This window comes from Ursus arctos, unplaced genomic scaffold (assembly GCF_023065955.2).
Source record: "Ursus arctos isolate Adak ecotype North America unplaced genomic scaffold, UrsArc2.0 scaffold_26, whole genome shotgun sequence".
Classification (NCBI taxonomy): Eukaryota; Metazoa; Chordata; class Mammalia; order Carnivora; family Ursidae; genus Ursus; species Ursus arctos.
In genome coordinates, this window is record NW_026622941.1 from 40,819,174 (window position 1) to 40,843,262 (window position 24,089).

At 38.3% G+C, this 24,089-nt stretch overlaps 1 protein-coding gene across 8 annotated transcripts in view; it reads left to right on the forward strand.

Annotated features, from left to right (window-relative positions):
* DIP2B (disco interacting protein 2 homolog B) overlaps positions 1-24,089 on the forward strand; it is a 213,597-nt gene that overhangs the window by 22,786 nt on the left and 166,722 nt on the right. Inside the window, exon 1 of one of the 8 annotated variants that reach the window (XM_044385468.3) lies at positions 3-108. The exons of the other annotated variants lie outside the window; for them this stretch is intronic. Coding sequence (XP_044241403.1) covers positions 45-108 — 64 coding nt within the window. The 5' untranslated portion in view covers positions 3-44. Of the gene's footprint in view, positions 1-2; positions 109-24,089 lie in introns of those variants that run through there. 8 annotated transcript variants of the gene reach the window in all.

Sequence of the window (24,089 nt, forward strand, 5' to 3'; positions counted from 1 at the left end):
GTGGACATGGTTACATGATATTTGCGTAGAACTATGAGATTAGGATGTCCTGTAAGTCATTAGTGCAGATGGCGTGCCCTCCTGGGGTCCAGAGGAAAGCAGAAGAAGGTAGGCTCTAAAGATGGGAATGTGCCCTGAGGAGGGGTGGGCTTGAGGAACACTATGCCGTCAGCCTTGACTTCGCAGTTCAGACTGTTCCATGTTGTTGAACGCTGGGCATTCCTATGTCACTGTTACTGTGTGGATGTGTATGAAGCAGGAAAAAAAGATGATTTATTTTAGGATATTGTGGTGGAAAAGGGTATGAGAATACCTGTAAGAATGCTATGATTTCCAACCCCCTTTTAATTAAAAAAAAAAAAAAAAAAAAGGCATGGGAACGTTGTTGGAGAGCTTGTGAAATGGAAAGGTAGCCTCCTCTCCTAGTCCTGCTTCCCAGATGAAATCACTTTCTATGCGTTCTGGTAGTTAACAGTGTACCTTTCAATAATAGGGTAAGTCCGCTTACAATGAGGAATTTACCCATTTCTAGCACTCTTCCTCCTGAGTTTTTTCAGTTATATTGTTGTTCTTATATTGTCAAAGTAAATAATATTTATACTGTTTTGCGTAACAAGAAGTAGTCTTTGTGCTATGTGTACAAATTAAGTCTAAATGTTTTTACTCCACAAGTACCGCTTTTGCAATATCATTATTAAATAAGTATTACTTTAGAACCTAGAAGGGCTTTGGGCATGTGGAGAAGGAAATAGGATGCTTTATCATCAAACTCTGCCTCAACGAGAATGGTGCAAACAAGATCTACTGAATCCTCTTTTAATTGCTTTTTCCTTTCTACGTTCCATCTAGGTCTTACTCAGCGGCTGTTGTTTCTCATACTTTAAGTTGTCGTTTTTCTTGTCTTTTAAAAAAATTTGGAATAGTTATTTTTAATATGGGGTGCATGAGTGTTAAGTCCTTGCCTTTCAGAAATGTCTTTATCTCCCTTTGATTGTCAATTCTTTGAATGTAACATATTTTTATATTATGGAGGCTTTTTGGATTTGCTTTTTGTCCTTGGAGTTGTGAAATTTCATTAGGATGTGTCTAGGTGCGTGTCTTCTCTTTCATCCTGTTTGGCACTTGGTAGACTTCTTTCAATCTGTCTTTATTGGCTGTCTTTCTACAGCTCAGAGGGATTTTGTTTTATTGTTTCTTTCCTTCCATGGGTCTTGTTTTTAAAGTGTTTTGTGTTTTCTCTTTTTCTTTTTTAAAATTTATTCTCTCTTTTAACAGCAGTTTATTCTTGATTTTTATGGACATGATAGCCTCTTGGATCTGAGTATGTGGATTAGAATTTTTTAAAAGTTCTCTTCTAATTCCGGAAATATCTCATATTTCCTTTGGGGCAAGTTCTTCCAGTGGTCCATCTTGGTCCTTTTTTTTTTTTTTTTTCCTGTGAATGTCATGTAATTCATGGCTGTTCATGGTTAATTTGAGTGACTGGGTTGATTAATATAGGTAGTTGGCATGGTTTTCTTCTGGAGTTAAATTGATCTTATTGAGTATAAGTTTTTATGGAATATCACATACAAAAGAGTATATATTATGTATATACACAGTTTAAGTAAGAGTAACGAATTGTCCATGATCTAGTTTGGGGGCCTCTGAGGGGCCTGTGGGCTAATTCTCCCTTACACTCAAATGTAGCCATCTTTCTGAGTTCTGTTACTCATTACCTAATTTTCCTTTATAGTTTGTCTATATCCCAACAGAATATGTAGTTTTGCAGGTTTCTGAACTTTACTAGTGGAATCATGCTGTATGTATTCGTGACTTGCTTTTTTTTTGCTCAGCGTTGTTTATGAGATTCATTCTTGCTGATGCAAGTTATTGTCCCTCTTTTTGTTATCCTGCTGCTCTAGCATTCCACTGAATGAGGTCACTGGCTGGTGGATATTTTAGTCATTTCCACATTTTTGCTCTTGGAGACATCATTGCTGTATAGCTAATGTATTTAAACGTCTGTGTGTGTGTGTGTGTGTGTGTACACACATACACCTGACCTTTAGTCATGGCTTTTCAAATGCATATGTAAAAGTCTAGAATGAAATAGTACAAAATTTCTGGATAGGAAATTGTGAATGATTAAAAATTCTTTAATAAACTTCTTTGTATTTTCCGTAGTTCCTTAAATGCCCTTAGTTTTATGTTCTGGAATTTAAAAAAAGAAATGAATAACACTATTTTCCTTTGGAAAATGCAGAAAGGGTAAGGGTTAATAAGAGAAATTTGCATTAATAAATGTGGAAAGAATCAGTGCAACTGTCATGATTTTTGCAAGCTTAATGATTTTGTAGAATCTTTAGCAGTGTGTCTATATCAGACGTCTGTTTGTAACTACCTCCAGGCTTGAATTAGAGTTTCTGTCAAGTTTGCAATTTCTTGAACTTCTTTTCTGTTATTTTCCTTTTCATCTACTATCTCACTCAAATTTCCTTTGCCGACATTATGTAAAAGAAAGAGCCATCAAAAACTTACGCTGTCTACGGTCAAGGAGTATTTTTAAAGCATTGAAAAGATACGAGAGATGTATTATAGGTTAACTGGCTTATGGATAAGGTTTTGGGGTTTGGATTTTGCTTTTTGTGCTCAGATTCTTCAGACTAAGGCATACAATGCTTTTGCTAACGAGTTTTGATACTCTGCTTAAATTATATAGGCAGTTTGGGGTAACAATTTTTCTGTACCTCACTGACTCAGCTGAAGGCGATTGAGCTTTGAGAGGCATTCAAAACAACTGGTCACAGAGGTCAGGAAATTCGGATTGATTGATAATAGAGCTAACACACTTGGCCTCAGACGTAAGGAGAAATCCATTTTAAATACCTCTAAACTTCGTGGAAGAGTTTTGTGATCCTCATTTAAAGATGCACCCCCTCGGATAAACACTCGTAGGCCTCTGGAGTTCTCTAAGGCAGGCGTCCTTGGGTGTTTCCTGCAGTATAAAACGTGGTAATACATTCATTTGAACGTACTATGGGAGTTGGTTGAAAATTTTCTGATAATTACCACTGTAAGTAAATTTGGATAATGGAACTGGTTTGAACACAAGGAACTGCAAGCAGTTTTCCTCAGTTGGGTATATGAATGAATGTAAACCTTGGGTTTTAGAGGGATTCCATAGATCTCCTTACCTGCACCATCTCTTTGCAGCAACGTGTACTGAACAGACTTGGTAAAAATTTGGCCATGATGGCAGTCTTAGTTCAGGAAAGTCAAGTTTCACAGTGGCGGTGGATGAAGAAAGTTTCTTGATAATAGCTTAGACTTATTCTGTGGCTCAAGGGATTAGAAAGTAAAAATTGGAGTTGATGCAAGAGCCCACTTAATGTCCATATTAACTTCTAAAATGTGAGCACTTCATTTTCTGTATCTTCTCCGTTTTACATTTCACCGAACAAGATGCTTATGATCTTTCTGTGCCCTACTGTGGGAAAGCCTTTTAGAGGGTGTTTTGTGGTCCTGGCTGACTAAAAATATTTGTGAGTGTATTATAGAGCAATGTTCATTTTTCCCACATAGTGTGTAATGTTCTTATTCATTGATTAGCCCCATCCCTAACAAAATTTAGAGAGTCTGGACGAAAAAATGTGGAGAAAATGACCGAAAATGTTGTATTCAACATTTTTGTTACTATTTTTAAGACATGTTAGTGAGTGAAAGGAAACCACTGGTACTTGGTTTGAATGATACTCAAAACCCCTAAAAGTGCTCAGAGTGTTAGTAATAGTTGCAATTCTGGGTTTAAATTTGCATCACTGCAGTATGAGAACTGAACTGCTGTACTTATATTTGGAGGGAACATTTTTTTTAATCCGTGGTCACAAACAACCTCAGATTGGAGAACAGAGAAAGGCAGACTAAGAGAAATACAAATGGAAAATGTTAATCCTCTGTTGCAACTTACTGTAGTATTTCATATTGCCTTAAATATTGGACTAGATTTCTACCAGAATTCTATAAACTTGAGGGGTATAGTGATTGCAAGTTGTCTGACCTTTCTAGGTTTGAAACTTTCTGTAATCTAATTCCTTCTACTCTCTCACTTGTGAGGGAAAGTACACATGCACACACACAAATAGGGCAAACTAAAAAAATCTCATAAATAGCATGGTAAAAAGCTGCAGTTGTCTTGGAATTCATAAATGTGTTAAAAAACTTGTTTTTTTTTCATCTTTGTAGATGTGTGTTTCAGTATAGTTTTTCCTCTCTTCATTTTCCCTCATGAAAGGAGAAGATTTGATATTTCTGAGTTATCACTTTCCTAAAATCTACTCATTTTGCTCAGATCTGTGCTATGTATAGAGTGTTGTACTCCTGCCCACGTCTGATATGGAAGAAGAGACGCAGACAGGAGAGTGGGTGACTGACTCAGAAAGATGTAAATGATCTTATTATACTTGAGCTGCAACCACACCTAGAAACCTCGACAATAACAAGGCCTGTGTTTGATATACCTCACTCGTTAAATCCTGTCTGGATTTTAGTGTGTCGCATGTGTGTTGGTCATCAGCAAAGTCAAACAGGTGCTAGAACAATTACAAAGCTTTAATCAGACTGATGATTACACTGTTTCTCACTTTGACCATACAAAGAAAATGAAACACATACCAAAACAAATTTCTAGTTGTTTCTTGTATTGTTGGTTCTGGGTCAGTGGTTTCAATGCTACAGATCCTCCACCAAGATAGATTTTCATGGGTAAATTCATTAAGGTTAAAATAATTGCAGCGTTTGTGGCAAGTTGGTGATGTTTTTATAATAGCTTTTCCCTTATTATAAAAATAACTCATGCTTAATGGGAAAAAAAAGGAAACTGAAGAAGAAAGTATTTCCGCACACCTAACACCCAAATATAAATACTAATACTTCAGTAAGCTTCTTTCCTGTCATTTTTCTTTTTGATGTCTTTTTAAAAACTGAAGTAATACAAACACTGTATACTAATTATAATGGAATTTTTAAAAATTGAGGTAATATAGCAAATTCAGTTATATCAACTTTTAAACTATTTTGAACATTTCCTATTTCATTATTCTTTAAAAACACAGCTAAGTAATATTCCATTGGTTTGGATATACCATAATATTTGAATAGTCACCTACCATTGGAATTATAGGTAGCTTTAAATTTTTCTACAATAAACTTTTTAAAAATATATATTTACTTTATTTATTTATTTTAGAGAGAGAGTGTGTGCGCATGCTTGTGCACTCGAGTGAGAGGAGGGGCGGAGGGAGAGAATCTTCAGGCAGGCTCCCTGCTGAGCACAGAATCTGACACAGGGCTGGATCCCATGACCCATGAGATCATGACCTGAGCCGAAACCAAGAGTCGATGCTTAACCGACTGAGCTGCCCAGGTGCTGCTAAACTTTCATTTTTTAAGATTTTATTTTTAAATAATCTCTACACCCAACATGGGGCTTGAACTTACAGCCCTGAGATCCAGAGTCCCATATTCTCCCTACTGAAGCCAGCCAGGTGTGCCTAAAGTAAACTTTTTAATAGAAGTGTAACTTGCATACAAAACAGAGTCCAAATAATAAACATATGGCTTAGGGAATTTGTAGTGAATTTTTACAAAATGAACATACCCATGAAACTACCACCCAGATCAAGAAAGAGAGCATTAATTACCAGCATCCAGAAGCCATGCCCCGTCCCAGTTATTACAGTCCCAAAGTTTACCATTACTGTGACTTCTGTCATCATTGATTGGCTTTGCCAAGTCACCGTTTGCCAATTCAGTTTAGTTGGTTTTTGAATTTCACATAAATAGACTCATGTACGTTCTCTTTTGTGTCTGACTTCTGTTCAGCATTGGATCTGTGAGTTTCCTCCATGTTGTTACTTACAGCAGTAGTTAATTCTGTTTCATTTTGTACAGTATTTTGTCCCATACTTTATTATTCATTCTACTGTTCATGAACATTTAGTTTGTTTCTAGTTTTGGCTCTTATGAATTTTTTTATATATATGTCTTTTTTATATATATGTGGATATATACCAGGTAGTGGAATTGCTTGACTGTAGGTATGTGTATGTTTTGCTTTAACAGATATTTTATCAGTTTCCAAAGTGTTTATACCAATTTACATTCCTATCAACAATATGAGAGTTCCATTTGCTCCTATACTTATCAACACTTAGTATTGTTATTTTCTTACTTTTAACCATTCTAGTAAATATATAGTAGTAGAATTTCCTAGTGATTTTAATTTGCATTTCCTTGATGTCTAAAGAATTGAACACCTTTTCTTATGCTCATTTGCCTTTTGGATGTTCTCTTTTGTAAAGTACTTGTTGAAGTGTTTTGGCATTTCTTAAAATTGTGTTTGCCTTTTTCTTATTGATTTATAGACCTTCTTTATCTATCCTGGATGTGAGTTCTTTGGTTGTATGCAGTGCAGATATATTCTTTCTGTGTCTTGACTTTTTCCTCTCTTAATGGTATCTCTTGATCACACAATAAACTTTAAGAAGTTGACGGTGTTATTTTGGTAAAAATGTACACTCATTCCTATCTAGCTAGAGGTCACTTACTTGGAGGACAGTGCATAAGAGGGTAATAAAAGCAGAAGTTGTGTTGTTGTTGGCTTTGCCCAGCATCATGGCCATGGTTTGCCCCTTGAGTGGTGCCAGCTGTCTTACAAGTAAATATGGGCCCTTGGTTGCAAGAGAAACCAGTGGAGCACATGCATGGATAAGTAAAAATTTATCTCTAACCCTGGGAGACGACTAAAAGCTCAATCCCTGATAATATTGGCTTAGTAGAGTCTTTTTTTTTTTTTTTTTTTAAGATTTTATTCTTAAGTAATCCCCATACCCAGTGTGGGATTTGAATCCATAGCCCCAAAATCAAGAGTCACAGGCTCAGGGTGCCTGGGTGGCTCAGTTGGTTAAGTGACCAACTCTTGATTTCAGCTCAGATCATGATCTCAGGGTTCTGGGATCGAGCCCCGCATCAGGCTCTGTGCTCAGTGTGGTCTGCTTGTCCTTCTCTCTCTGCTCCCCCCTCTCTCTCTCAGATAAATAAAATCTTAAAAAAAAAAAAAAAAAGCCACATGCTCCAGCAACTGAGCCAGTCAGGCACCCCAGTAGAGTCATTTTCTTCCCAAAGATTTTATTTTTTGCCAGAGAGAGAACACAACAGGGGGAGTGGCAGGCAGAGGGAGAAGCAGGCTCCCCACTGAGCAGAGAGCCTACGTGGGACTCCACCCCAGGAACCTGGGATCATGACCTGAGCCAAAGACAGATACTTAACCAACTGAGCCACCCAGGGCGCTCCAGTAGCGTCATTTTCATATGCAGTATTGCACATACAAGTTAATGCTTAAATTGCACACAATGGCTTAGGATCTTGATAAATTTTAATCTATCCATTTAAAAGTAGGGCATATATAAACAAATAAAAGTTGACTTTATTTTTCTCCAGAGTTAGAATAAAATAAGAGCTGTAAGCCGAGAGTTAAAAATATAGGTACTGAGGGCAAAAAGATAGAAAGGTAGTATCATTTAGTGTCTAAGAACTCAGGTTCTGCGTTAAGTCGGAATTCTGGCCCTTGCATTTGCTGATTTGGCAACTTAGGTACGTTATTTAGCCTCCTTAATTAAGCTTTAGTTTCCTGACCTTTGGAATGTGGATAATAGTTTACCCTGTAAGGGTTTTGTGAGGCTTAAATATGATAATTAATGGTAAGTATCTGGCCCAAGTGAGAGTTCAGTAAATGTTTACTGTTATTAGGAGGTAAAGGATTAAAGAAGATTAAAAAGATTTATTTGTAAGGACTAATTGAATTTACACGCACTTTTAGGAAGCGGGGTTTTTAAGAGAGTAGGAGTAAAATAGATGTTGGTGATTTCAAAGGGTTAAAATTTTATATTCAAAAACTTTTATCTCACATTTCTTCTTTTGGGTTCAAAATTATATCTGGGTTTTGAGTTGCCTCTTTTGTTGTCTGAATTTTTTGTTCTCTGTAGGTAGCTCTTCCAATCAGCATTTGTTGGTAGACACCAGGAGTTTGTTTTATACAGCCCAACTGTGTACACTTAAAAAAAAAAAAAGGCTGGAGCACCTGGGGGCTCAGTTGGTTAAGCCTCCAGCTCTTGACTTCGGCTCAGGTTGTGATCTCAGGGTTGTGAATTTCACAGCCTTGGCCCTCAGCATGGAGTCTCTTGAGATTCACTCTCCCTCTCTTACTGCCCCTCCCCCACTTGCTTGCTCATATGCAGGTGTGCTCTCTCTTTCTCTCTCTCTCTCTCAAAAAAAATCTTAATTTCCTTAAATATTTGGGCATGTGTTCAGAATTCTCCCAATTGGCTCATTAATTTCTTTCTCTCTCTCTTGTTTTTAAACAGTTTGTTCGAATTGGGTGGATCAGTGCTATTTTGGCTGCTGGGCCTGACTCCTGTTCCCAGTGTGCCGTATTTGGCCATTGTAGTTCAAGTGTGGATAGTTGATAACCTTGGGATTTGGAGGAGGGTGATGTAGGGGACTACTGGGGAATATAAGAATCTTCCATGAGTATAGGAGTAGGCCAGCTTGTGGTTCTGATTATTTGAACAGGAGGAAAGTTATCAGTGCACATTGGCCAGTGGACAGCTGCTGTTCTTCCTTAAATTTCACAATTGGAGTCTCGCGCTCACTGTTGCTCTCCTACTTTCCATCCTCCCTCCCATGCCTTCTGGCTCCTTCAGGTCCCTGGATATGTACAATCTGTATCTCAAATATTTTATGCTCTTTTGTTTTAAACCTTTGTTCTTACTCCTATTTGGTTCCTTGCCTCATTATGTTTTTACTTGCTTTTCTTCTTACCTGCGTGTAAACCTCTGGAGGACAGGTACTTCCTTGTTTCTACTTAACAATTCTAGTATCCAGCGCAACTTAGGTAGAGTTAGTGCTCCATAGATGTTGTAGAATTGTAAACTAGGTTTTTTAAAATTAATACTAATTGTTATAATTGATGACAAGATTTCGGATCTATTGTAACACATACCTCTTTGTATTAAAATAAGTCATGGTGACTAAAAATCTATGTTAGGCATTGCCCTTGGCCCTTTACATGAATTTTCTCTAGTCCTTGTTAACCCTAATAAGATGGAATCTCCTTTTATATTTGAGGAAACTGAAGCTCAGGAGGGTAAATCGTTTTAAGGCCATACTTGTCTATGAGTCTCTGGCTTTTAAGCCAGTGGACTTTCCATTACACCACACTCCCTACAGGGCTGATGTGTCTGTGGGGGAGAGCACTGATATGAAACCTAGCACACTGCCTTTGCCTCCTGAGATAGTATTCAAGGAGAGTGGGCAGAACCAAATCAGAGGTCAGTTATCAAGAAGGCTGTATAAAAACAGTTTCCATGAAAGGACTAGGGAGATAGGAAATAGACCAGGAAATAAATTGGGAGGGTCAACGCAGGAAAAGCTACTTAGTTAGCCATCAGACTAGAAGGACTGGTGCAGATAGGAGGCTGGAGAGGCAAAAGATAGAGAACAGAAAAAGGTTAAGGTACAGACATGTCAAGCTGGTTTGAATCAAATTTCACAAACATGGAGCTCTTCTAGCAACAAGTCCCCTTAAAGCACAGTTTAGTGTTTCTGGCTTGGCTGGGGGTGGGTCCTCAAAGTGAAGCACCAAACTAAACAGAACATGAGAGCCAGGAATGCCTAATTAATATTCTTGGCTGCCTACATGGTGCCTGACACATAGTAGATACTTAATACAGGTTTTTGAGTCAATGACGAATTTTTTCTAATCTTTAGAGTTGCCAACAGGGAAGAGATGCTGAGAACACTGTAATTTTGTAACAGTGCAGTTTATGTTCAACCACTGGTGTTCAAAAAGGAAGAAAGAAGTAGCTTGAGATTTGGGGCTGAAGTTTGGGAGAAATACTGAGAGATGTCTTCAGAAAAGGAATTCCTTTCATAGTTGGACTTCGAAAAGAAAGAGGGGGCAAGATAGCTGAGGTTAATAACTTGGTACTTAGTCACCAATATAATTACATTCAGTAAATGCCTTTTGAACACCTACTAATGTGCCAAGACAGAGTGCCAGATATTGTGCTTGGCTGGTCATATTGGGATAAATTAGATAGCACCCTCTTTGGGAATTCACAGTCTAGACTAGAGGGAGACAACAAACAAAAACAAACGAAAAGCAGTGACAGTGCTTATCACTGGTACTACTGTGAGAATGTGCCAAAGGCAGTAAGGGAACACAGAGAAGAAATTCTGTACGAGTTAGAGTTAGGTTCCGCTGAGATAGACAGAACCCCCAAATTAACCGTGGTTTAAGTGATACAGAAGTTTGTCTCCCTCTTCTGTAAGTGTTTGGTTGAGTGGATTGGGGCTGGTGTGCAATTTCGTGACGTTAGCGTATCCATGTTGTTGGTCCACCATGTGTGGCCTCAGCCGCATGGTCTGAGATGGCGGTTTCTCTCTTCAGGCTGCAGGGTGGTGAAAGGAGTGAAGAAGAGGAGGCGTAGAGCTGTCTCTTCAGGAAGGTGCATGGGAACTTGTGCTTACATTACATTGGTTAGAGCTTAGTTCTGTGACTCCACACCTACCCGTGAGCTTAGTTAAAAATGGGGGGGGGGGGTCCCTAACTTAGGACAAAGGAAGGATGAATTTTGCAGATCAACTAAGTCTCTGCCACTTGTGTCAAACTTTACCTTTCAGAGAAGTGATGCTGAAACCAAGACCTGAAGGTGATCAGGGTTAGCAAGGAGGACAAGATAAGGAAGGCAGAGGGGATTGGCAGTTAATAGAACTTCAGGTCTTAGGTTTGGCTTCAGCATTGGGGAGGTAGGGGGGAGTAGCCTCAGATAGCCTGAAGAATAATTTTAATGAGTTTGTATTTTATTCTGTATTCCATGAGAGCCATTGAAAAATTTTAAGCAGAGGAGTGACATGATGAATTTTGAAAGACTGATTTTTGTGTGTGGTAAGCCAGGTTCAGCTCAAAGACCACATAGATAATTGTAGTGGTCTAGAAGAGAAATGATGAGATGAATTTCAAAGTGATCATGGCAAACTACTTTTAGTTCTCCAAGCATGCCAGATGTTTTTTGTTTTCTTTTGGTCCCTCAGTTTTTATTTTTATTTATTTATTTTTGGTTCCTCAGTTTTTTAAAAAAGATTTTATTTATTTATTTGAGAGACTGAGCGCATTAGCAGGGGAAGGGGTAGAGGGAAAGGGAGAAGCAGATTCCCCACTGAGCAGGGCACCCAGTGCGGGGCTTGATCCCAGGACTCTGGGATTATGACCTGAGGCAAAGGCAGACTATTAACCGACTGAGCCACCCAGGCTCCCCTTGGTTCCTCAATGTTTAAAAATCAAATTCACATACCATAAAAGCTACTCATTTAAAGTGTACAAGTCAGGGGTGCCTGGCTGACTCAGTCAGTAGAACATGGGACTCTTGATCTTGGGGTTGTGAGTTCGAGCCCCAGGTTGGGTGTAGAGATTACTTAAAAAAAAAAAATCTTAAAAAAAAAAGTGTACAAATCAGTGGTCTTTAATAGATTCACAGAATTGTGCAACCATCACCACTATCGAATTCCAGAATGTTTTTATCACCCTAAAAAGAAACCCTAACGTATTAGTAATCACTCCCCATTCACCCCTCCATCTAGCCTCTGGCAACCACTAATTATATTCTGTCTCTGTGAATTTGCATATTCTGGACATTTCATATAAATAGCATCATACAATATGTGGCCTTTTGTGTCTGACTTCTTTCGCTTAGTATAGTGTTTTTCAGTGTTCATCTATGTTGTAGCATATATGAGTATTTCATTCCTCTTTTTTGGCTGAGTAATATTCCATTATATGGATATAACATATTTTGTTTATCCATTCATCAATTGATAATGTTTGGGTTGTTTTTACTTGTTGGTTATTATGAACAGTGCTGCTGTAAACATCAATGTACAAGATTTTGTATGAACATATATTTTCAGTTCTCTTGGGAATATACCCATGTGTGGAATTGCTGGATCATATAGTAAGTCTATGTTTAACTTTTTGAGGAACTGGTAAACTGTTTTCCAAAGTAGCTGTGCCATTTTGTATTTCCATCAGCAATGTATGAGGGTTTCAATTTCTCGACATCCTTGCCAACACTTATTATCCTAGTAGGTGGGCAAGCCAGGAGGACAAGATAAAATGAGTCATGTGTCTATTTTTGAATTGTACATTTTATATATTGTAGATACTAGACCCCTTGTTAGATATATGGTTTGCAAATATCTAAGAAACTTGCCTAATCCAAGATCATGGAGATTTACACCTATGTTTTCTTCTAAGTGCTTCATAGTTTTAGCTTTTGTGTTTAGGTCTCTATACCGTTTTGAGTTAATTTTTGTATATGGTGTGAGGTAGGGGTCCATATTTATTCTTTTGCTGGTGGATATACAGTTGTCCCACCACCAGTTCTTGCTTTTTAACTTTTATTTTTGGGTGTAGAAGACTTATTCTACCCCTGTTTTCCTGGAGAATTTTACTTACCCTTCAAGATTCAAATCAGCCCAACCTTTTTTTTTTTTAAGATTTATTTATTTGAGAGAGAGAGAGCATGCATGAGTGAGCACAAGTGTGGGGGAGGGGCAGAAGGAGAAATGGACTCCCCACTAAGCAGGGAGCCCGACATGGGGCTCAATCCCAGGACTCTGCAGTCATGACCTGAGCTGAAGGCAGACACCCAACCAACTGAGCCATCCAGGCGGCCCAAATCAGCACAACTTTTGAAAAATCGTTCTCTCCTTTAAGCCTCTACTTTATTTATCTTAGTCCTCCTGAGCGCAGAAAGGGGCAAACTTGGCCCAGACGGCCAAATTCCATCAATTACCTTTATTTATTTATTTATTTTGGTAATGACCCAGGAGCTAAGAATGGTTTTTCAATTTTCTTTTCTTTTCTTTCTTTCTTTCTTTCTTTCTTTCTTTCTTTCTTTCTTTCTTTCTTTCTTTCAATATCAGGGGTCACATGATATTGTAGATACTGAGCCAGCAAGGTGCCCCTGGTTTTTCAGTTTTAAATTGTTATATTTTAAATGGTTATGTAAGCACCTATGTAATAGTCTTGATTTGCCTTTTGGCCAGTAAAGCCTAAAATATGTACTGTATGGCTCTTTAAGAAAAAGTTTGCTGATCCCCCGCATTTGTCATACAAAGTGTAAGTAATATTTTACATGTCTCTCATACTAGACTTGGCTTTTTTTTTTTTTTAAGTAGGCTCCTTGCCCAACAAGGGGCTTGAACTCATGACCCCGAGATTGAGAGCTGCATGATCTACCGACTAAGACAGCTAGGCACCCCCTAGACCGAGCTTTTTAAGGATAAGAACTGAATTTTATTTATCTTTCTGTCGCTGTTGTCTAGGAAAATACTTGGTATATGGTAAGGATTTAGTGGCTATTGTTTGAATGAATGAGTAGTGTGACACAAAGTGATATTTTTATTTTTATTTTTATTTTTTTTTAAAGATTTTATTTATTTATTTATTTGACAGAGAGAGACAGCCAGAGAGAGGGAACACAAGTAGGGGGAGTGGGAGAGGAAGAAGCAGGCTCCCAGCAGAGCAGGGAGCCCGATGTGGGGCTCGATCCTGCAACGCCGGGATCACGCCCTGAGCCGAAGGCAGACGCTTAACGACTGCGCCACCCAGGTGCCCCTAAAGTGATATTTTTAACTGTAATTTAATTAATTTTAATATACCATAATATCTCTTGCCTTTTTTTGCCTTATCTAACTTGTTATATTTTGTTTATAAGAATGAATTACGTAGATTTCAGCATTTCCTTACACCTTAAAAGAGACTTGCAGAACATACTTATGGAACACCTTTTTGACAAAGAGAAAAATCAGCGTACAAATAAAGTAAGATTTATTGAGTTATTGTATAGCATGTTAGAAACAAAAGCAGAGTTCCTTCTTTTGATTTTACAGTTCCTTCTGTAGAAAAGATATGAGTACAATTGAGTATAGTGGGGCTGCCATGCCTGTCAACTTTGTTTCCACTCTGCACTGACTGCATTATCTTACCCTGTTCTAGGCCAACCAGATACGCTTCCTTCCTCAAAAAGATGAAAATAATTTGTTGTGTGTGCACACATGTGCAAACATGCACAGTTTTAGCAAAATTTGGTCCTGCCCTTCTGGAAATATCTAGTAGTCAGTGACAGGCAAGATGGCATATAGTTTCTGATGCCTCCTCCTGTGAGTTGGAGTTACGTGTTACGGAGAATTCTGAGGCCATGCCTGGGGTCACTGAATAGTAATGTCTGCTCTTGTTATGGGAGTGGCGTTTATGCCACGTATTTACCTAGGTGGAATGAGGCACAGGTGGTGGAATGAGGTACTTTGGAACCCTTACCAATTTAGGTATTTCCAACACCTATTTTTAGGCAAGTTGCTTTATTCTTTGTGAGTCTCAGTTTCCTTATTTGGAAAATGGGTCCATTAATACCTTCCTCACACACCTGTTAGGATTAAATATAGGGTAATGCACGCAAAGTACCTACCCGCTGCGGCGCAGAGCTAACAAATGTTAGCTCTCAGAGAGGGATACTTTTAAACTAAGAATGGTTGCATCATGGCCTTGTGTCTCGTTTTTTAGGGCTAATGTAGGAGGCGGTGTGGAGAAAGAAAAAGAAAGGTCTCTCTTGAATTTACAGCTGGTTTTATTTATAGATAATTTGGAAATTCATAACTTACAAAACAGTTTTAAAATATACCACTTTCTGTTTGACTTTATCCTCTACTTTAGTAATGCTGCTAGCTTAAAGGTTAATAGTTCCCCTTGACTTACTTTACTCTCTTTCCTCCTTGACATTCATGGCATTGTTAATCACCAACTTAGTTCATCCCTTGGCTTTAGTGAAAATAGCACTTTCTTTCTTTCTTTTTTTTCCTTTTATTTATTTATTTATAGTTTTTATTTATTTATTTATTTGACACAGAGAGAGCGAGCAAGCATGCACAAGCAAGGGGAGGAGCAAGCAGAGGGAGAAGCAGGCTCCCCGCTGAGCAAGGAGCCCCATGTGAGGCTCGATCCCAGGACCCTGGGATCATGACCTGAGCTGAAGGCAGCCGCCTAGTCTACTGAACCACCCAGGCGCCCTCTTTTATTTCTTTTAAAGATTTATTTTATTTTTTTATGAGAGAGAGAGGGGACAGAGGGAGAGGGGGAGAGAGAACTTCAAGTAGCCACCCTGCTGAGCTCAGAGCCCAATTCTGGGCTAGATCCTACCCGGAGGTCCTGATCTGAGCTGAAATCAAGAGTCTGATGCTCAACCGACTGAGCCACCCAGGTGCCCTGAAAACAGCACTTTCTAAACAATGAATTTCACTCCTTTTTGGCGTGGGGTGTGTGTGTGTGCTTTTTATAAAAATGACAAACTTAGGGGTGCCTGGATGGCTCAGTTGGTCAAGTCTGACTCTTGATCTTAGCTCAGGTCTTGATCTCAGGGTTGTGAGTTTGAGCCCGGTGTTGGGCTCCACACTGGGTGTGGAACCTACTTAAAGAAAAAAAATGACAAACTTATATGTTTAACTTTAACCATTGATTATTGACTCAATTAGTAGTTAAAGTTTGGCTGAAAAGAATGAAAGGTTTCTGGGAGGTAATAATTTTCCTGTGTACAACACTAGCCAAGAGTAAGTGAAAAATACTTAATGGCAGTATTAATTGGTACCATCATTTTTCGAAGATTATTTGGCAGTAACTCTGCAGGGTTAATTTTATATAACCTGGGACACAGTGGTTGCATGTCTAGCAGTCTCTCACAACAACAATAGCATGAACCGTGAAAATGTATGTAGTGAGACGTTAATTGAAGCATTATTTGTTTGGTTTTTTAAAGCTTTTACTTATTTATTTGACACAGAGAGAGAGAGAACAAGCAGGGGGAGCAGGCTCCCTGCTGAGCAAGGAGCCTGATGCCAGACTTGATCTCAGGACCCTGGGATCATGACCTGAGCCGAAGGCAGACGCTTAACCTACTGAGCCACCCAGGCATCCCTGAAGCATTATTTGTAAGAGCAAAAGTCGGAAACAACCTAAGCTCTTGTCAACAGAAAAACAGTGAAATTATGATTTATCTTTACTATTCATCCATTTTAAAAAATGAACTAGAGGGGCGCCTGGGTGGCACAGCGGTTAAGCGTCTGCCTTCGGCTCAGGGCGTGATCCCGGCGTTCCGGGATCGAGCCCCACATCAGGCTCCTCTGCTATGAGCCTGCTTCTTCCTCTCCCACTCCCCCTGCTTGTGTTCCTTCTCTCGCTGGCTGTCTCTATCTCTGTTGAATAAATAAATAAAATCTTTAAAAAAAAAAAAAAAAAATGAACTAGAGCTATATATGTATTGAGCTAAAAAAAAGTCTCTGAAATATTAAGTGAAACTACTCAGGCTGTGACACAGTGTGTAGAGGATGATTTCATTTTTGTTTTAAAAAAGTATGTATATATTAAATTTTGTGTAAGCATGGGAGAGAACACATGAATAGTGGTTTCCTTTGGAACTGGATTTAGAAGGGTATGGAGCTTTCACTTCTTACTAGATGTAGTGTGAAAAAAGGTGAGAATTATGGGTGACTTACATTTTTTGTCTATACTTTTCTCTGATTTTTCAAATAAAGCAATCTTAAGAAAACTAATAGAAGATACAGATCCAACTAGCTATTTTAAGTTAAATTGTAATTTAACAAAGGTGTCCTTTAAAATTGTATGTACATACTCGTGTGTGTATGTATATTTATGTATACATGCGCAGACACGTATAGAATGAGTACAGTTGGGTATTCGATAAAGCTACAAGGTATTTAGTATTGGCGTATATTTTAAAATGCAGAACACAAAGAAGTATTTTTTCCTGTGTCACACACAGTGTGCAGTAATAGTTATGTTCTTCAAGAAGTGACAGGAATTTTTCTGGAAATGTGCAGTGTTCTAGTGTTGCAGTGATATGTGTTAGGGTTTCGTCAACGCAGGTTATAGCTTGTTCATGTCTCTGAGTTAAAGTTTAAATTTTATGGTAATTAGCCAGCTGTATGACCTTTGAAACTGAGCAAAAAAAAGTACCCAGTACAGCTGCTCCAGGTTTGGACTGTGAATTGGAATTCCCTTCCAGTGACCATGTCATGGATAAGAGTGGGGGCTCTTAAAAAACCTGTGTGGTTAGTTGTTCATGACTTGTGAATTTTATGTTTCAGAAGATATTGATAGCCTATTTAAATTCATTCTAGAATGATCTTCTTGACATGTAGAAATATGTAGCTTATGTCCGTGTGTTCCTAATTTTGTTTCTGGATGATTTTCAATTTAGTGACATCCTGTTCTTTTTCAGGTATGGAAATTTAAGCTCTTTACATAATTAAGAAAAAGTCCTATTCCAAATTTAAGGATCAGTGTATCTGGTTGTATCAGATTTGGAAATTTTCTTGAACTTCTTTCAGCCTCATTGGCAGTTTTAGATCACAGGGACTTGTCAGTTTGCAAGTTAGCTAGGCCTCTCTTTTCCTTCATCAGGCCCCTGCCTACAGAATAGCAGCCATTGGGAAGGAAAGTGAGATGCCTAGAAACTGTGATTTTTTTTTTTTTGTAGGCCTGGTTAGTTTTGTGTGTAATGGATAACATGAAGTTCTTAAAATTTCTATGAGAAATCTTGGGTTTTAATTTTACGGTTAATAATAGCAGACTCGTGGGGCCAGCTTACTTTTTGAGACTTGAAGCTTCCTGCAGTTTTGGACAGTTTCTTCATTGATTTTTTATTTTCATTCTTCTTTTCCATGAGACCATGGCATTTGCAACTGAGTTGAGAAATTGAACTACTCAGAGTCTAAACTATGAATGTTTAATAAGAGACACCCAGTTTAGAAGAACAATTAACCGCTAAGAGATTATTTATAAGCAGTGGTATATTAATAGCTCTATAAAAGTTTCCCATATTCCAGAGTTCCTGAGGGGAATGGTCTGGGTAACCTACCAGGCTTTTCCATCTCTCATGATTCATTTTACCTTATTGAAAAGTTATCTCAAACAGAAGGAAGTGGATAGGCCTGGTAGAAGCAGATTCCAAACAGTGCTGTTGCAGCGGGAAGGGAGTGATGTGTCCGTGGGTGCTCGTGGTGACTGTTAATCTACAGGCAGCGTACTGGCCAACTTCTGTGCACTTAGTAATGCAGGCCGGCAACGAGGGCTGCCTACCGCCGTCTCCAGGCAAGCGACAAATTATTTTTCTAGGGATTCCATTTAGCTACAAATTTAAGGTTTATCAATAGTGTTTTCAAAACATGAAGTATTTTGGGGCACCTGGGTGGCTCAGCCGTTAAGCGTCTGCCTTGGCTCAGGTCATGGTCCCAGGGTCCTGGGATCTAGCCCCGCATCGGGCTCCCTGCTCGGTGGGAAATCTGCTTCTCCTTCTCACACTCCCCTTGCTTGTGTTCCCTCTCTCGCTGTCTCTCTCTGTCAAAAAACAAAAACAACAACAAAAAAGCCCCACAAAAAACCTTAAAAAAAAACAAACAAAACATGAAGTATTTTGAGAACCAGAGTCTGTCATTTATTAGTTTTGAAATCTGTAGTCAAAAGCAGTTTGTGTAACGTATGTATTAATGATAGCTTCTTTTTGTTGAGTAGCTCTTTTGTGCCAAGTACTGTGCTCAGTGCTTTACATATATTCTGCAAAAACCCTGCAAGGTAGTTATTGTTATTTTCATTTACACGCGAGGATCACACACTGACCTTTTGTCAAACTTCTTTGTGGTCAGCTTTTGCATTTTCCTTTCCTTTATCTCTTTTTTTTTTAAATCTGTATTCAGATATGATTCACATGCCATACAATTCACACTTCTAAACAAAGTGTACAATTTAGTTGTATTTGCTGTATATACAGAGTTGCAACAGTCACCACTATCTAATTTTAGAATATTTTCATCATCCTATAAAGAAACTCCAAACCCATTAACAGTCACTCCCCCTTTCTCTCTCCTCCAGCCCTCAGCAACCACCAAATTACTTTCTGTCTCTGGATTTGGTTATTCTGAATTTTTTCATATCAATGAAATCATACAATAAATATGTGGTCTTTTGTGACTGACTTCTTTTACTTAGCCTTTTTCAAGTATCAGTCATATGTTACATCAGTCAGAGTAGTTGACTCAAAAGAATAAAAAGCCATAATAATATAATCTTTTAAATTATTGTTGAGTAATAGGATATCTTGAATATATGAATCTCCTAGGTGACAGATACTACCATAGTGCATTTTAGGAGCAAAAGCTATTTTTTTTTTAAGATTTTATTTATTTATTTGACAGAGACAGCGAGCAAGGGAATACAAGCAAGGGGAGTGTGAGAGGAAGAAGCAGGCTTCCCGCAGAGCAGGGAGCCCGACGTGGGGCTCAATCCCAGGACCCTGGGATCATGACCCGAGCCAAAGGCAGACGCTTAACGGCTGAGCCACCCAGGCGCCCCGAGCAAAAGCTATTTAAATTTGAGTCATGGTTGATGGAAGTCAACTGAAATTGTATGACATATTTCTCTAATTTCTTTAACAGAGCGTAATTTAACCCTTTATTGATAACATCGGGTTCATCATTTTGAGTATTTAGGGTTCTGTGCTACGTTACTATGTTGTCCTTGGGCATTAGAGGTGTATAAGACTGTTCATCTCTATATTGACTGGCCTCTGATTGCTGTCTGTGCTTTAACAGTTTCTGATACTTCTGAGATCGGGTCATTTACTTTTTATTTGAATTTGAGTAAAATTTTTTCTTAATTTTTCCCACATTGAGCAATACATACTGACTGTAGAAAAAGTAAAAAATCATAGATAAGCAGAAACAATTTGAAAAATTACCCATGTTCCACAGAGATAGCCATTGTTAATTTTTTGGTGTATACTCCTAAACTCCATATATATATATATATATATATATATATATATAGGAAGGTATATACGTGTATGAAAGGACTAAATATAATTCTAGATCTGTTTTTCCTTTTTTTCCTTTGCCAAAAGGAGTATACTGTTTTGTAATTTAATCTGTTCTCTTTACATTCCAATAAATAAATTTCACTACTTTTTTGAAAAATAAATGAACACGGGCATCTGAGTGGCTCAGTTGGTTGAGTGTCTGCCTTCGGCTCAGGTCATGATCCCAGGAGTCCCACATCGGGCTCCCTGCTCAGTGGAGAGCCTGCTTCTCCCTCCCCCTCTGCTGCTCCCCCTGCTTGGGCTCTCTCTCTGTCAAATAAAAAAATAAAATATTAAAAAAAAAATGAACACATGTTAAAGAATTTTTACAACCTATTCAAAAGAGAATCCAAACAGCAGATACTTATATGGGCAGTCAGGAATGCTGAAATGAGTTTAGTAGTAGATGTAAAGCTGGTGTTTTTTTAGGAATGGGGGAGATCCAAGTAGATAGTAGTGATTACATTTTCTCTGGACAAAATTCATTTGCATTATGAATTTTCTGCAACTTACTGTAAAATAACTATGAGATGGTAAAAGGCCCAGACTCCCATGGAATCAGATAACCCCGAAAGAGTATGCTTATATTCTCTTAAAAGGGCACCCAGTAATTTTTTTTTACAGAATAATTTTTAATAATTGCATGCTATTTCATAGTATGCTTGTAATATTATATATTTAACCTTTCCCCCATTCTTGGGCATTTAGGCTATTTCTGTTCTTCAACTTTATATTTTTTTAAAGATTTATTTATTTGAGAGAGAGAGAGAATGCACGGGGGGGGGGGCAGAGGAGGGGGAGAGAATCTCTAGCAGACTCCGTGCTGAGTGTGGAGCCTGACAAGGGGCTTGATCCCATGACCTGAGATCATGACCTGAGCCGAAACCAAGAGTCAGACACTTAACCAGCTGAGCCACCCAGGCACCTTGTTTTTCAGCTTTATAATAAACAATGTGTCTTAAGCGCTGTGTCTTTTCTTAATTATTTCTTTGAAATTGATTCCTGTGCCCTGCCTGCCTGCTTCTTTAGTCCTGCAGTACCATTATGGGTCCTGAAATAAGCTGTGAATTTTTATATCTCTGTTCTTTACACAGTCTACTCCTTTTGCCATTCTCATCTTTTAAGTCAGAGTTTAGGTGACTCCTTTTTTTCCTTTTTTTCTTTTTTTTTAAAGATTTATTTAGAGAGAGAGAGACAGAGAGCTGCGTACATGTGTGCACTCATGCATGAGTAGGGGGAGGGGCAGAGGGAGAGAATCTTCAAGCGGAGCCCCTCCCCACTTCACCTCATACGGAGCTCAGTACAGGGTCTATTTCACGACCCTGTGATCATGACCTGAACCGAAACCAAGGGTTGGCCGCCTAACCAGCTGAGCTACCCAGGTGCCCTAAGGTGACTCCTTTTCTTATCACTCACTCCTCAGGGCTGGGTTCTGGGTGCCTTTCAGATGCCCCCCTCTTAGTTCCTTTTCTCAGCTCTCTCATAGTACTTCTTTTTTGTCTGTTACTTTTCTGCCTCTTCCATTAGACTTTGAGCTCTAGACTATGAGCTCATTGTGGGCAGTGGTTGCATCTTCTCTGTCTCCACATTGGTGCATTGCCTGGCATGTGATGTATTTCTTCCTATTTTTATACAGGTGTTTTTTTCCATCCTCACTTTGGGAATCAAAGTCTACCTTCTCTGTTTTTGTACAGCACTTATGCCTGTGCTACTTGGGACCATATACTACTTGGTATTATAATCCAGTGCCGGATAAATCTTCGTCATAAGCTGTCAATTCTTAGGACAGGCCTGCAGTCTCACTTTCTTTGTGACCCCCAGAGAACATAGGGCAGTATCTTGTAAGCAGCCATAAATGTTTCCATTGAATTGATTCATATGCCCCGGAGGGCCTGTGTTATTCATTATGCCTTCTTCCCACTCTTCTGCCTCTTACCACTCGTTTGCTTGCATCTCACCTACGCCTTTTTCTTTTTACAATTTTTTGTGTGTGCCTGGTAGAAAATACATAGCACAAAATTTACCATCTTAACGATTTTTAAGTGGACAGTTCAGTAGTGTTAAGTATATTCGTGTTATTGTGAAATAGATCTCCAGAACTTTTTCATCTTGCAAATCTAAAACTCTGTACATCAAACAGTTTCCCTTTTCTCCCTGGCGTTGGTCACCAAGGATTGGTAACCACTATTCTACTTTCTGTCTTTATGAATTTGACTGCTACAGATATGTAAGTGGAATCATACAGTATTTGTCTTTTTTTTTTTTTTAAGATTTTATTTATTCATTTATTTATTTGAGAGAGCGAGAGCAGGTGTGCATGTGTGTGGGCGGGGGGGGGGGACAGATGGAGAGGGAGAGTCCCAAGCAGATTTCCCACTGAGCACAGAGCCCAATGCAGGGCTTAGTCCCACGACCCTGAGATCATGACCTGAGCCAAAATCAAGAGTCAGATGCCCAACTGAGCCACCCAGGAGCCTCGTATTTGTCTTTTGTAACTGGCTTATTTTGCTTAGCATAATGTCCTCAAGGTTCATCCATGTTGTAGCATGTGATACAATTTCCTTCCTTTTTAAGGCTGAGTAATATTCCATTTATGCATATACTAGATCTTCTTTATCCATTCATGCCTCAGGAGACACTTAGGTTGCTTCTGCTTCTTGGCTATTGTGTATAATGCTGCTAGGAACATGGTGTGCAGACATCTCTTCCAGATTCTGCTTTCAGTTCTTTTAAATATATACCCAGAAGTGGGATTGTTGCGTCAGATTTCACATCCTCGCCAGCACTTGTTATTTTCTGTTTGTTGGTTTGTTTGTTTGTTTGTTTGATAGTAGCCATCCTAATGAGGGTGAGGTGCTATCTCCTTGTTTCTGATTTGCATTTCCCTGATGATTGGTGATATGGAGTATCTTTTCATATGTTTGTTGGCTATTTACATATCATCTTTAGAGAAATGTCTATTCAAGTCCTCTGTCCATTTTTTTGATTGATATTTTTGTTGTTGAGTTGTAAGGGTTCTTTATATATTCTGGATGTTAACTCCTTATCTGACATATGATTAGTAAATGTTCTTAAAATTTTAGCCTTATTGATATAATTGACATAAAATTATAAGATATTTAAAGTGTATATTATGGTGATTTGATATATGCATACATTGTGACAGGATTCACCCCGTCTAGTTAATTAACACATCTATCACGTCACATATTTTTATTCACATACTTTTTATGTGTGAGAACATTTAAGTTCTATACTCTTAGCTGATTTCAAGTATATAATTGAATTATATAATTTATAATTATAATAGTAGTTATATAATTATAAATTATGTAATATGGTGTTATCAACTCCAGTCACCATATTATACATTAGATATTCAGACCTTATTCATCTTATAATTGAAAGTTTGTACCTTTTCACCAACCCTTCCCTATTTCCCCCACCCCTCAGCCCTGGCAACCACTTTCCTGGTCTGTTTCTATGAGTTTGACTTTTTTTTTTTTTTTCTTTTTAAGATTCTACATGTGGTATTTTTCAGTATTTGTCTTTCTTTCTCGGGCTTATTTCACTTAGCATAATGCCCTCAAGGTCTGTCCATGTTGTCTCAAGTGGAGATTTGTAAATATTTTCTCCTGTTCCGTAGGTTGCCTTTTTACTCTTGATTGTGTCCTTTGATGCCCAGAAGTTTTAAATTTTAATTTAGTGTATTTTTGCTTTTGTTTCTTGTGCTTTTGGTGTCACAGGCAAGAAATTATTGCCCACTGTGATGTCATAAAGCTTTCCCCCATATTTTCTAAGAGTTTATAGTTTCAGATCTTAACGTTTAGGTCTTTAATCCGTTTTGAATTAATCTTTGCATATGGTGTAAGGTACGAGTCCAACTACATTCTTTCTCATGCAAATACCCAGTTTTCCTGGCACTATTTGTTGAAGAAACTGCCCTCCATTGAGTGGTCTTGTCACCTTCTCACCTAAGCTGTTTCTTAAATTGTCATTTTATTTGTGTGATCATTTGATTACATCTCTTTCCCACTATATTGAAGGATCATGAGGGCGAAGATTGTA